The sequence below is a fragment of the Leptonychotes weddellii genome, chromosome 1 (assembly GCF_054177405.1).
Source record: "Leptonychotes weddellii isolate Sample4059 chromosome 1, ASM5417740v2, whole genome shotgun sequence".
Classification (NCBI taxonomy): Eukaryota; Metazoa; Chordata; class Mammalia; order Carnivora; family Phocidae; genus Leptonychotes; species Leptonychotes weddellii.
The window spans coordinates 1390250-1403897 of NC_138369.1; the positions used below are offsets into that span (position 1 = coordinate 1390250).

Here is a 13648-nt window from a genome sequence, read left to right on the forward strand (position 1 = left end):
GACAGAAGAGGTAGAAACTGTAGAGCCAAACCTGTGTACCTGTGTTCCCTGATCTCGGCGAGGGATCGCGTTTTGCCGTGGTAGCGCTGGTTCCTGCTGCCTGCCCCGTATCTGGGCCTTTACGTGCATCCGTGTGTGCACCTTTCTTTGCCAAACCGTTTGATACCCCTCTGGCCCTGCTGCTCATGTCTGCACAAATAAGGGACGGTCCCCCGCACGCCCGTAATGCCGTCCCACGCCCGCACCGCCGAGGGAAGGTCCGGCCACACGCTGTCCGCCAGCGTCCCGTCCGCGTCCGGCTTGCCCCAGTTGTCCCGAGGGCCTGTTACAGCTACCTTTGTTTTTTTCTTTTTTCTTTTGATATAATACAGATAACGTAAAATTTACTATTTGAACCATTTTTAAGGCAGTAAGAGTTTTGGCCTTGAGCTGAGTTCATAAAGATACCGAGGGGGGGGGGGCGCCTGGGTGGCTCAGTTGGTTAAGCGACTGCCTTTGGCTCAGGTCATGATCCTCGAGTCCCGGGATCGAGTCCCGCATCGGGCTCCCTGCTCGGCGGGGAGCCTGCTTCTCCCTCTCCCGCTCCCCCCTCTTGTGCTCTCTCCCTCTCTCACTCTGTCTCTCAAATAAATAAATAAAATCTTTAAAAAAAATAATAATAATAAAAAAGATACCGAGAGAGGGTGGGCGAAGAGGGGAGGGCTTTGTGAAACAGAACCCAGCCTCGTCCCGTGTTTCTGCCGGGAAGTGTGCTGTTCCTTGACTGACTGTGGGGCCCATGAGGTGCCTCGCAGGGCTGGGCTTTGTGAGGAGAGCGAGGCCGTCGCCGGGGCGGGGTGCAAAATGTAGGGGGTCGCCAGGAACAGACATCGTGACGAGTAATATCTTCATGTTGTGTTGCAAAAAAATCAAAATGAGTGCAAAGAAAAAAATCAACAATGAACGGAATAGCCAGCTCTGAAATCGAGACCAGAGCTGACGGGCCCGGGCTCGGGGAAGGCGAGGGAGGTGAGCGGAGCCAGCACAGCCCGACCCCGTGCTTACGTCAGAAGTCCCTGCTTTGTTCACCGTGGGCCTTTCGCATTCGTTCAGGTGTTTTGCTGCCTGGTCTGTGGTTTCTGGCGCCCCCTTAACATTTCGTACCCAGATCTGTCTTTGCCGAGAGTGTTGATCCTCGGGGCAGGATGGATTTCTTTTGCATTTATGTTCACTTTTGACAACGTTGCGTGGAAACACCGGTTGTGATGATTGGGTTTCGGGGCGCCCCCTTAACGCTCGCCCCCCCGGGAGAGTGCCTCCCTCGCCTCCCGCTGCCGCCTGTCCCGTGGGTGGGCCTCTGAGCTGCGGTCCGTCTGTCCTGCAGGTTCCAAGACCCGAGAGAGTGGGTGGTCTACGCGGGCACGACGTACCTCAGCGGGGCCGAGGCCAGCACGGTGCGGGCGCGCGTGGCCCGCATCCTCCCGCACCCGCTCTACAACGCGGACACGGCCGACTTCGACGTGGCGGTGCTGCGGCTGGACAGGCCCCTGCGCTTCGGCAGGCACGTCCAGCCCGTGTGCCTCCCCGCAGCCACGCACGTCTTCCCGCCCCGGAGGAGGTGCCTGATCTCCGGCTGGGGCTACCTCAGGGAGGACTTCCGTAAGTGCTGCGCTCGGCGGCTGGGCCGCGGCGCGGGGGGTCCAAACACAGCCCACCCCGCTGTCCTGATCCTGTGCTCCGAGCGCACCTGCCCAGTGGGGGGTGTTCACAGCCCCAGACGGGCCCTCGGGGTGATCTCGTGGTCACTGGCACCTATTGTTTCAGCTCCGACCAGAAACCAGTGTCCTTCTTTGCCTTTTGGTGCATTCTGAGGGTGATTTCTAAAAGGGCCCCGAGACTACAGATGGGGTGCCGGCCGGGGAGGCTGGGGCGTGTCTGGTGAGGAGCGCGCGTCAGATACCTGCCGTCAGGGGTGAGCGACAGCGCCCCGGGCTCGCGTTCAGGTGAAGGACTCGACGGCGTGCGTTAAGTATGGCGCGTTTAGACAGAAGCACGTGTAACATGAGGTTACGTATCGGTCGGTTCTCGAAAATGTTGGGACCAGAGGCTCGTGTCCTCCTGTCCCGTGATCCTCCAGAGGCCATGCTTCCTACTCGCTAATTCGGGGTTCGCGGTGACTTCACAAAACGGAACTGCCTCGGTTGAGAGCCGCCTTTCATGTGACGGGATGTGGTGGGGAAACCGAAATGGGCTGGGGGACAGCTGTAGGGAAGGCCCCAGGACAGAGACGCCTCGGGTCCGGCCTGCTGGAGGAGGCAGAGCCTCAGGGAACAGGAGGGCGTCCTGCAGCGAGAATTCCCAGTGTCGCTGGGATGTTGGATGACGCCATCTAGAACGTTCTAGAGCAAACTGTCCAACACAGCCACTAGCCCCAGCTCGGCTCAGTGGCTGTGTGGGTTTTCATGGATAGTGCAGGGAGTGGGGGATGACCTAGGGCCCCCAGGTTCGGGGGCAGCTCTACCCTGCATGAAGGGTCTGGGGATCCAACGTGGCTGACCTCCCTCGCAGGGCCCACTGCCTGTGTTCTGGGGTTTTCCTGGGTCTCTTTTTACCTGACACGAAAGAAAGAATGCTGGGTGATTTTTACATCTTCTGAAAAGGAAAGGTATTGGCCACATGGACCTAATTAGGAGGGAAGACGATCCAGACACATTTGAGCCTTCCCAGCTCACCGAGCGCTGGTCCAGGGGACTGGGCAGGAAGCAGAACAGTCTCCCTGCGTGGGGCTCAGCCCAGACCAGCACCATCCAAGAGCACTTTCCTTGGGATGGCTGTGCTTTACTAGGTCTGTGTCCCCTGCTGCAGGAGACATCAGCCCCCTGCAGCGTGGCCCGTGCGGCTGAGAAACTGAGTTGTGCGTTTTATTTCATTTGAACGCATTTAGATCTGCATTTAAGTAGCCACATGTGGCCAGCAGCTACCGTTCTGGACAGCACAGCTCTAGAGGGAAGTAGGTTGTAAAGATGGCAGATGGGGATGGACACAGTGGAGGAAAGTAAGGTAGGCATGGGGTGGGGGCTGCAGCTTTAAATAGGTGGTCAGGAGGGGCTTCTTAAGAAAGGAGATGAGGGGGCACCTGGGTGGCTCAGTTGGTTAAGCGACTGCCTTCGGCTCAGGTCATGATCCTGGAGTCCCGGGATCGAGTCCCGCATCGGGCTCCCTGCTCGGCGGGGAGTCTGCTTCTCCCTCTGACCCTCCTCCCTCTCATGCTCTCTGTCTCTCATTCTCTCGCAAATAAATAAACTCTTTTAAAAAAAATTAAAAAAAAAAAGAAAGAAAGGAGATGAGGGAGGAAGGCTGGCAGATTCTGTAGAGACAGAATTCCAGGCTGCTGGAACGGCATGTGCAAAGGCCCTGGGGTCAGCGGTCAGACTTGGACTTTTTCATTTGAGCGGGAGGTTGAGGCGAGATCACCCCAGAAGGTTTGAGGAGAGGGGCCACATAATCAGATTTCACATTCAGCAGAGATGAACCGTAAATCAGCTGGTGTCGGGCTAAGGAGTGCTTTCTGCAGAGGAGAACGAGCAGACCAGCAGAGGGCTAGTGAGGGAGACTCAGGCAGAGGGGTTTTCAGGGGGAGATGAGGGTGTTAACTCGGGTGCCTCTGCTGTCCGGGCCAGAAGGTTACGGGTGGGCCCTTGTAGAGCATGGCCTCTGCCAGGTTCTGAGCTGGGTGCTGAGCAAGCCCCTCCCGGCGGGGGATGCGGGGTCACAGCGGACACGACCCGCAGCCTCCGGGCTCATCCTGCCAGTCTCTCCCTGTCCTGGGCAGTGGTGAAGCCAGAGACGCTGCAGAAAGCCACCGTGGAGCTGCTGGACCAGGGCCTGTGTGCAAGTCTGTACGGCCACTCACTCACCGACAGGATGGTGTGTGCCGGCTACCTGGATGGGAAGGTGGACTCCTGCCAGGTGAGCCCCGCGGCCCACACCTGCCCCACCTGCCCCAGGCCCAGGGGGACGGGGTCCTCACGGCTTCCGGCCCACCACCGAGACGTCCCCTGCTCGACGCTCAGCGCAGCTGCGGATTTCCTTCCTCTTAGTTCATCCCCTTGGTCTCACCTCTAAAGCTGGATGGGGAGAAGGTAGGGAGAGAGCGCTGTAGGTGCTCAGGGAGCCGTATCCAGACTGGAGCCTGGAGAAGGCGTTGGGAAAGATGGAGGGGAGCGTGTGTCTGAGAATGTGAGCGTCCCGGTGAGCCGGGTGTGCAGAGAAGGGGAAGGACTGCAAGACAGGAGTGCAAGGCAGAGCAGGCACTCTGGGAAATGCTGGGGCCGTTCTTTCCGCCTCGGCGAGCACGGACATCCCCACAGATCTCGTGGGCTAAGGGGAGGAGGGGGTGTTTATTTGGGTGGGTCTTCAACTGCCCGCGGTGGAACTGGAAGCGATCTTAGACATCCTGTTGACTTTTTTTTTTTTTTTAATTTTATTTATTTATTTATTCATGAAAGTCAGAGAGAGAGGCAGAGGCAGAGGGAGAGAAGCAGGCTCCCCGCCTAGCAGGGAGCCCGATGCGGGACTCGATCCCAGGACCCTGGGATCATGACCTGAGCCGAAGGCAGACGCTTAACCATCTGAGCCACCCAGGCGCCCCTCCCATTGACTTTTTACAGAAGAGAAAGCGGGTTCTGAGATGTGGACTGTTGGCCCGCCTCTGCTCCGTGAGCTCGTGGGCGGACAGGTCTCACAAGTCCCTGGTGGGGCTCCTCCTCTGACTCTGCAGCTCTGGGATTGGGGCTGGCTGCGGCCGGAGCCCCGATGCTCTGAAGGCGGGCCTTTGTCTCCTAGGGTGACTCAGGAGGCCCCCTGGTCTGCGAGGAGCCCTCCGGCAGGTTCTTCCTGGCCGGCATCGTGAGCTGGGGTATTGGCTGTGCGGAAGCCCGGCGTCCCGGGGTCTATGCCCGCGTGACCAGGCTGCGGGACTGGATCCTGGAGGCCATCACCATGGTGAGCAAGCCTCTGGCCCCCACCGTGGCTCCCGCCTCCGCCAGCCACAGCACTGCCCGGCCCACCAGTCCCGAGAGCCCGGTGGTCCACACCCCCGCCAGACCCACGCGGGGCCCCAGCACAGCGCCTCCTGACTCAGGGACAGCCTCTAAGCCACAAGGTATTTGCTGGGGGCACAGGCGGGCGTAGATGTTCACTCCCTGCAGGGTTGGATTGATCGGTACTGGGGAACAGATGGGCGATGGGCTAGTAATGTCTGCCGTGAGCACAGGCTAAGGCGGACCGGCATCCGTCAGACTGTGCGGCCGGGTCGGGCCGCGCATGGGCTCTACATGGAATGTCCTCACGGGTGAGCCGGGGGCTGGTGACTTTGAGCTGTCCCACTCAGGGGTCCTTCCAGACACACCCCACACATAAATGTACACACACAGATGACTTATATCCGAGAACCTGCGTTTCTTCCTTTTTTGTTTTTCAAATTTTCCTGCACACACTTGCATGCTTCCTTTTCCATGAGAAGAGCAAGATCAGCTTATCTGGTTTTTTAATTTTAATTTTATTTTTAATTGCCGTGTCAAACACATAAAATGGGCCATCCTAAACTTTCTTGCGTGTCCAGGTCAGTAGCGTTATGTTCACCTTGTGCAACGAGTCTCCAGAACTTTCCATCTTGCAAACCTGAGGCTCTGTGCCCACTACACACCAGTTCACCCCGCCTCCCCCCAGCCCTCGGCCGTCTCCATGTCTGTGACCGGCTGTCCGCTCCCTCCCAGGAGCCGAGTCACATCGGTCCTTTTGTGATTGGCTTCTTTCTCCTCCGTGTTCCCGGTTTTACACAATTAGAGTTACAGCTCGGCTTAGGGAGAATCTGTGTCTTCCCGTCTCCACAACGTGGATCTTCCCGTGCAGGGACGGGGTGCGTCTGTCCGTCTTGTGCATCTCTTTATGGGCTGTTTGCTCGCATGAGCTGGCCCGGTCCTTGTTAACTGTGGCGGTGTCAGGGTAGACGGGAGATTTCTGTTGTATTCTCAAATAGTTTGCAGCCGGATGGCTTACAGAGTTGCCTCCCGCGAGTTGTTCCATAAAGAGAGCAGACCTGGGCGAAGCCAGTGGTAAGGTTTGCCGGTCGCCCCCTCCCCTGAGGACGCTCCGCGGGGCATCGCGGTGACCCCTCCTGCTTTCTTCCCCACTGCAAGCTCTTCCGTGAAATCTTCCAGGAACGTTCAGTGGCAGTCACACACACACACTCTTGCCCGGAGCACCTCCGTGTCTTCGGCCCCGGGGAGCTGCCTTAACTACAACCTGGGGCCGAGCCGCAGAGATGGGGTTTCTGGACACAGCGGTCTATGTCTGTCTGTCTGTCTTCTGTGGTCTCCAAGGACCCAGATCGGATGCCAGTCCTCCTCCATGGTCCCCTAGACCCGCGATGCTGAGCCTGTTGGAACCCTGCTTCATTTAAATGTCAGCTACCCCCTCCCTGTCCCCAAGTCCCGTAGTGCCCTGGTTCCCACAGGTCCTCCTGTGTGCGCCCCCTCCTCGCAGCGAGCCCCTCCGCCTGACCGCACGGGCCGTGGGTCTGTGGAGCCAGGGCGCTCTAGGACTCCATCTCCTTTTGAACCCACCTGCCCCCGCCGCACCACGTCCGGCCTCAGTTTCTTCATCCGAATAACGGGGATCACGGTGCTCCTGCTGCGGGCAGGCTGCAATGCCAGGACCCTCCTCTCTCGCTCCTCACAGAGTGTGGGGCCAGGCCCGCCATGGAGAAGCCCACGCGGATCGTGGGCGGGCTGGGAGCCGCCTCTGGGGAGGTGCCCTGGCAGGTCAGCCTGAAGGAAGGTTCCCGGCACTTCTGCGGTGCGACCCTGGTGGGCGACCGCTGGCTGCTGTCGGCTGCCCACTGCTTCAACCAGTAAGGCCCGCCGCCCATCACCAGGTGCCCCCAGCAATCCCGCCACTGTGCGCAGGGGTGGCCCCTGGGCTTGAGGAAGGGGGTCTGAATGTCCAGCCGCAAACCAGGGAGGGAGCAGGCAGGAGAAGTAGGGGTTCTGGGGGCCCCGGCCTGGGCCGCAGCCCTTGGGAGGAGGAGTCTGCGGAACCGGCCTTTGGGGACAGAGAGGGCCTAACTGGAGGAGGGGACGAGGGCTCCTTCCCCTGGGCTCCAAGAGCGGCAGCACCCTAAAGCACCAGGGCTGCTCACTCTTGCTACAGACGAAGGGAAGGAAGCCCAAAGGGCTCCCTGCCTTGCGCCTGCCCTCCAGCCTGGACCGCTACTGGGGGGCAGCCCTGCGGCCCCTCTGTCCTCCTGGCACCCCTCCCCAGAGCGGGGGGCCCCGCCCGGCTGCCTGGGGGCCGCAGGGGTGCCGACAGGCGTCTGAGGGGCCCCTTGTCGGCAGCACGAAGGTGGAGCTGGTGCGGGCCCACCTGGGCTCCGTGTCCCTCGCGGGCGTTGGCGGAAACCCGGTGAAGGTGGCGCTCAGGAGGCTGGTGCTACACCCCCAGTATGACCCCGATGTCCTGGACTTCGACGTGGCCGTCCTGGAGCTGGCCAGGCCCCTGGGTTTCAGCATGTTCATCCAGCCCGTGTGCCTGCCCCTGGCCATCCAGAAGTTCCCCGTGGGCCGCAAGTGCATGATCTCCGGATGGGGTAACACGCAGGAGGGCAACGGTGAGCTCCCGGCCGGGGCCTCCGGTCCACCACCTCTCCGCTCCTCCGGGCTCGCAGACTCCCGCCCACGGGCCCAGCGTGGCTGCACTTTCGAGTTTCGTTGGCCCACGGCCCCGCCCGTTCAGTTTACAGCCCGTCCCCGGGGCTTTCATGCTGCAAGGGCGTGTGCTCTGTGGCTCTTTGTAGAGAAAGTTTGGAGACACTTGTGCCCGTCTGAGCCCCCAGAGTTCATGCTAGCCTTTGAGCCTCAGAGTGGCCTCCTGCAGGCCCCCCACGGCTCTAGGGAGTCTGCGGGCGGACGGTGGTGAGAGTCTCAGGCTGAGTAGGCACCTGGGGTCACCTTCTCACTATGTGACTTGACGCAAATCCCTGCAACCCTGTGGGACTCAGGTTCTTCGTCTGTGGGTGGGGGTGGCGCCTCCGTCTCAGGGTTCCTGCGCAGCTGAACCCATGTCGTGGGGGGTCTCCTCGCAGCCACCAAGCCCGACATTCTACAGAGAGCGTCCGTGGGCATCATAGACCAGAAGGCCTGCAGCGCCCTCTACAACTTCTCCCTCACGGACCGGATGCTGTGCGCCGGCTTCCTGGAGGGCAAGGTCGACTCCTGCCAGGTGAGCGTCAGACCAGGTGCCCACACCCTCCCACACGGCCGGTCCGCTCCTCCTTGTTCGGATCTAGGTTTCCGAAGCGCTCAGCGGGTGCGCAGAGACAGAAGGGGAAGAATCGTCAATACGACACAGTGAACCGGGAAGCCTGGAGAGAACCCAGGCGTCTTTAAACGTTGGTTTAGAGAAATGTTCTTTCCAAGCAGAAGATGAGGGGGCAGCTCAGAAGTGTGTGGTGGACGCACACAAAGCATAGTCACACCGATTTAGGAAGACGTGCACCTGTGTTCACTGGAGGAAGAGCTGATCACAGGCTGTGGCGCGTGTGACGGCCCTCGTCCCGCAGGGCGGCCGGCAAGCACCTGAGCCGTGGGCCCATCTTAGGGGACACCTGGCTCCAGAGCTGTGAGAGCCGGAGAAATCCACGGGCGGAGAGAGCTATAGATCAGTCTTAGAAACATCAATGCAAAACCCTCAATAAATGTTGGCGGATTAACTCTAGGAATGTGTTAACAGTAAAAAAAAAATCAACCACAGTGGGTTGGTTTCCTAAGAAGGCTGGTCCGAAACAGGAGAAGCCTGTACCACCAGTCATCACATCAGTGGATCGAAGGGGAGAAGGCATCATCTCCAAAACCACAGAAAAAGGCATTTGATAATTTTTTTAAAGGTTTATTTATTTGAGAGAGAGAGAGCTGGGATGCAGAGGGAGAATCTCAAGCAGACTCTGTGCTGAGATCCTGACCTGAGCTGAAACCAAGAGTCGGAGGTTCAACCGGTGTCTTGGCATTTGATAATTTTTAACAACCATTTGTAATTACATTTTAAAAAATTGTAGCCCTATGAGAGCTGGACAACAGAAACCTGCAGCAGACATCATGCTTGGTGGCGAAACAGAAGCTTTCCGTCAAACACAAGGCTTCCTGCTGTTGCCAAGTGTGTCTAGATTAATACAGAAAGTCAAGAAAAAAGAAAGGAGGTATGGGATTTGTAAAGTAGATAAAAATGTAATCTGCAGTAACATAACTGGCTACCAGAGAAGAAAATAAACAAACTAGAAACACACGGAACCGGGCGCCTGGGTGGCTCAGTCGGTTAAGCGACTGCCTTCGGCTCAGGTCATGATCCTGGAGTCCCGAGATCGAGTCCCACATCGGGCTCCCTGCTCGGCGGGGGGTCTGCTTCCCCCTCTGCCCTCTCCCTCTCGTGCTCTCTGTCTCTCATTCTCTCTCTCGCATAAAATCTTAAAAAAAAAACAAAACACCCATCTTAAAAAAAAGAAAGAAACACACGGAACCAAGGGAGAGACGAAGATGACTCCTGAGAGTGCGACAGCATGGCTTCACACGAGAGCGTCATACAAGGTCAAGAACGTTTCTTTTTCCAGCCGAAGTCAACATCCTTGAGAAAGGGATCCCACTGACTGGTGTCCAGAAGTAAACTCTAAAAGATGATCAAGGTTTTCATGGAGAAAATCACTAAACTCTGAAGAAAATAAAAAGGTCTGAATAAACGGAAAAATACACTGTATTGTTTGGTGGGAAGACTCGATGTTATGAAGATCCGTTTCTCCCCATTTTTTTCTGTAAGTCAGTGCAATTCCAGGCAAAATTCCAGTGGCGTTTGCCATAGGACTTGGCAAGCTGGTTTTAAAATTCATGCAAAAGAGCAAAGTAATGGCACATGACAAGGCAGGATAATTCTGATAAAGAAGAATCGGGGGGATGTGTATACTCCCAGGAACAAAATAAAAGAACCCAAAATAAGATAGAAAGTGTCAGTAACTCCTATTTTTGCGTAAACAATCAGCCCAAAGCTTAGTGAGCTGAAACAACAGTGGTGTATCGGGCTCGTGAGTCGGCACTTGTAAGGGCCCAGGGGTTATCTGCTGTCCCAGCAGTAGCTCGGGGGACACAAGTGGGGCCTGGAGGATCCACCTTCCAGGCGGCGCACTCACACGGCGGGGCTTCGCTGGAGGCTGTGGACCCCGGGGCTTCCTCACGACCTGGCCCTGGCTTCCAAGTGCGAGCGTCCCAAGAGAACGGGCAGAAGCTGGGTCGTGTGACCTCGCCTTGGAAGTCACATCCAGTGACGCCTGCGAGGCCGCCAGCCTGCTTGCATCCACGGGGAGGACCACCAGAGTCCCGTGAGCCGGCAGGTGGGCGTGCCGTGGCCTTGGGAAAATGCATTCTGTCCTGCAAATCGATAAAACCAGCAGTAGGAACAGAACCCAGACAGCCAACAAAAAAGGAGACCAGGAAACAGAAGCGACACACGGAACCAAAGGAAACTTCCTCCACGTCTGCCGTTACCAACCTCAGAGATGCCCGGATTGCTGCGTCCACAAGAGGAGTGGGACGCCGGAGGGGATTTTCCAGGGGCGGGGAGAGGGAGCGCTCAGGAGCTGACGATGAAGTCTTCCAGACAGTAGAACAAAAACACGCATGGATGCCTAGGGACAAGACAAGAGCCCCCGCAGCGGAGTCGGGGACCTCAGCTTCCAGAGGGAGGGCGCTCGCTCGGGTGGTGAAGGGGGAGGCAAGACCGTGGGGAGGGAGCGCCTGACGGGAGCCGCGAGGAAGACACACGATGCCCACGGTGCCCACAGTGAGTCGGCCCCAGGAAGCGCCGGGGCCCCTGTGGCGGCCGACTTCAGTCGTAACCCCCAGAGGCACTGCTAATACCAGAATACCCATGACAGCATAAATGCGCATCCATGGGCAGCAGCGGAAAGAAACGGGGTAAATGGCTGCCCTCCTGCTCTGCGACCCCAGGCAGGCGACTCCACGTCCCTGGACCTCTGAGGCCCGTCTGTAAAACGGGCTCATAGTCATACCCATCTCCTAGGACGGCGGCGGCAAGAACGGTGCCCTGCAGAGGATCTTCTCTGTTTACTTTTATATCAAATAAGTTACATAATATAGATTTTATCTGTTATTCTGTAGATAACTGATAAATTTGTAATAGTTAATGTGGTATCTTGAAACTGTTGACCACAGCAAGTTGCAAAAGGTTACATGTAACCTATTTCTATAAATTTTACAGATAACACTGCATACTTTCTAAAATTACAGATTCACATAAAAGCATAGCGGGACACACCCCAAACTCCTAAATTGTCCGCCCCTGGGGCGGTGGGGCACCGGGACCAGTGGCAGGGCTGTGTCAGTCCCTGTGGCCGCGTAACAGAACGCCCCGAAGCTTGGTGGCCTGAGGCAGCCGTTTCACTTCCGTCCCGGGTCCCGTGGGTTGGAAGCTGCCGTGGGCCCAGCGGGGCCGGTGTGTGTGTGTTCCACGCACGGTGGCCTCAGCTGGGACGGTTCAGAGGCTGGTGTGCCAGAAGCATCTGAAGGCGTTTCTCCTCTCATGGCTGGCATTGGCCGTGGGCTGGGGTCTCAGCCGCACCCTCCATGTGGCCTCCTCACGGGGGCTCCGCCCGAGCTCATTTCGGCCCCCTCAAAACGCGGAGCAAGCTGGAAGCAAATGGCACTTGCATGACCTTGCTTTGGAAGTCACCTGGCATCACTGTCCCCGCAGTCCGACCCCCCCCCCAGCGCCCCATGGGAGGAGGGCCAAGGTCTCGGTGTTCCAAGAGCAGGTGGGCCGAGGGAGAGAGACTCCTGCCATCTTTGGGAAAAACAATCTGCTGTGTAGCCTCAGCTTTGTTGTAAGATTCCAGATTCTTAAAGAAAAGCCCTGGGTCGCTGGTGTGATTCCTTTGAAACCTAAGGAAAAGGGTTGGCGGCTAATGAGCCGTGAGAGTATCTGTGATGGTTATTGTTTTACTTAGAGTTTTCTGCATTTTTTTTTACATCTTCAAAACAAAAGCAAGAACAACTGAAGCTCAGAGAGAAGTGACTCAATCAGGGTCACACAAGGTCACAGAGCCGGGCGTGGGCCTGAAGCCAGGTCTCCTGAGGCCCCCGCTGCGCTGACGCGGCCCCGTGTGGAGAGGGCACAGCGAGCTCTTCCGAGGGTTTCCCCGTTGTACCGAGAGAGAACCGACGTCCGTCACTGTGTCCGCGCCAGGGGCAGCATGGCGGTGGTCTGACTCACATCCCCCTCCCTTCACTTGCAGGGCGACTCTGGCGGACCCCTGGCCTGCGAGGAGGCCCCCGGGGTGTTTTACCTGGCGGGGATCGTGAGCTGGGGGGTCGGCTGTGCTCAGGCCAGGAGGCCCGGCGTGTACACTCGCGTCACCAGGCTGAAGGGCTGGATCCTGGACACCATGTCCTCGGGCCCCCCGCCCAGCCCTCCCCCGCCCACCACGGGACCCCCGCCTGCCACCAGGCCTTCCTCCAGGACGGCGGCTGGCCCCACGGTCCCGGGGGTCCTGGCCAGCAGAGCCACCCTCCCGGCCACCAGCAGGGCGACCAGCCAACCTGCCAGCAGGACCGCCACCACCGTGAGCACAGCTGCGGGGGGACAGACGCCACCTCCAAGCTCCCCTGGCACCACCGTGGGCTTCCAGCCACCAGGTAGCAGGAGGGATGGAGGGACGTGTGGGTGGCGGGGGTCCTGCGTCCGCCGTGACAACAGCAGACATTTATTCTCTCCCGGTGCTGGGGGTCGGAAGTCTGCACACACGCTGTCCTCTCCCCGTGTCCTCACGGGCTCATCCCTCTGTGTGTGTGTCCTCGTGTTCTAACTTCATCACCTCTTCAAAGACCTGTGTCCAAGTCCATCCTGAGCTCCTGGAGAGGACACGAGTCAGCCCATGATAGGTCCTGAAAGCCGGGGACACAGGCTCTGGTCAGGCAGCCCTGACGGGAGGGTCCCCACTGCTCTGTCCATGCAACCAGTGTTCACCCTCCTGTGTGCGGGCCCATGCTAAGCCTGGGGTGCAGTGGGGAACCAGACACTCAGTAAGATGGCAAGCAGGAGTGAGGAGACCAAGCCGACCCCACAGGCTCCCGCGCGGGGCCCCAGGGGACGCCCTGGAACAGGCTGCAGGATGCTGACGGGCACGGCACCTGGGAGGTCTCTGAGCGCTTCTAAAGCGCTCGGTTACATTTTATTAAGTATTAATCAGAAGTGTATGAAACATGTATTTGCAGGTCCGAAATAAAGCCCCATCAAATACAGCTGGTTTCATATAGGTCAAGCCGGGACCTGTCAGTGGGCGCTGGCTGCAGGGAAACTGAGGGGAGAACCAGGCCTGGCTTCTGCGGGACGTGGGCTGTGTGGGTGGACCCGTCTTAGCGACCAGCCCACTCCTCCCACCGGCCTTGGTTTTGAGGGGTGGGATGGTCACCCGAGCAGAACTCAGAGGGAAGGAAGTGTTTTTGCCACAGACACAGGGCTCTCTAGAGAAAGGTGAGGCGGGGACCAGGGGCTGGGGGGGCAGGGGGAAGGCACCAGCAGAAGCCTCTTGGCTCTGCCTCTCTGTGCACAC

General features: G+C 58.4%; 1 protein-coding gene across 1 annotated transcript in view; it reads left to right on the forward strand.

Annotated features, from left to right (window-relative positions):
- The window catches only part of TMPRSS9 (transmembrane serine protease 9), a 20290-nt gene that overhangs the window by 2936 nt on the left and 3706 nt on the right, over nucleotides 1-13648 (forward strand). The window contains exons 2-8 of the mRNA XM_081805177.1: nucleotides 1364-1638; nucleotides 3812-3948; nucleotides 4825-5143; nucleotides 6721-6892; nucleotides 7377-7648; nucleotides 8123-8259; nucleotides 12332-12731. Of these exons, the coding sequence (XP_081661303.1) occupies nucleotides 1364-1638; nucleotides 3812-3948; nucleotides 4825-5143; nucleotides 6721-6892; nucleotides 7377-7648; nucleotides 8123-8259; nucleotides 12332-12731 (1712 nt within the window). The remainder of the gene's footprint in view (nucleotides 1-1363; nucleotides 1639-3811; nucleotides 3949-4824; nucleotides 5144-6720; nucleotides 6893-7376; nucleotides 7649-8122; nucleotides 8260-12331; nucleotides 12732-13648) is intronic.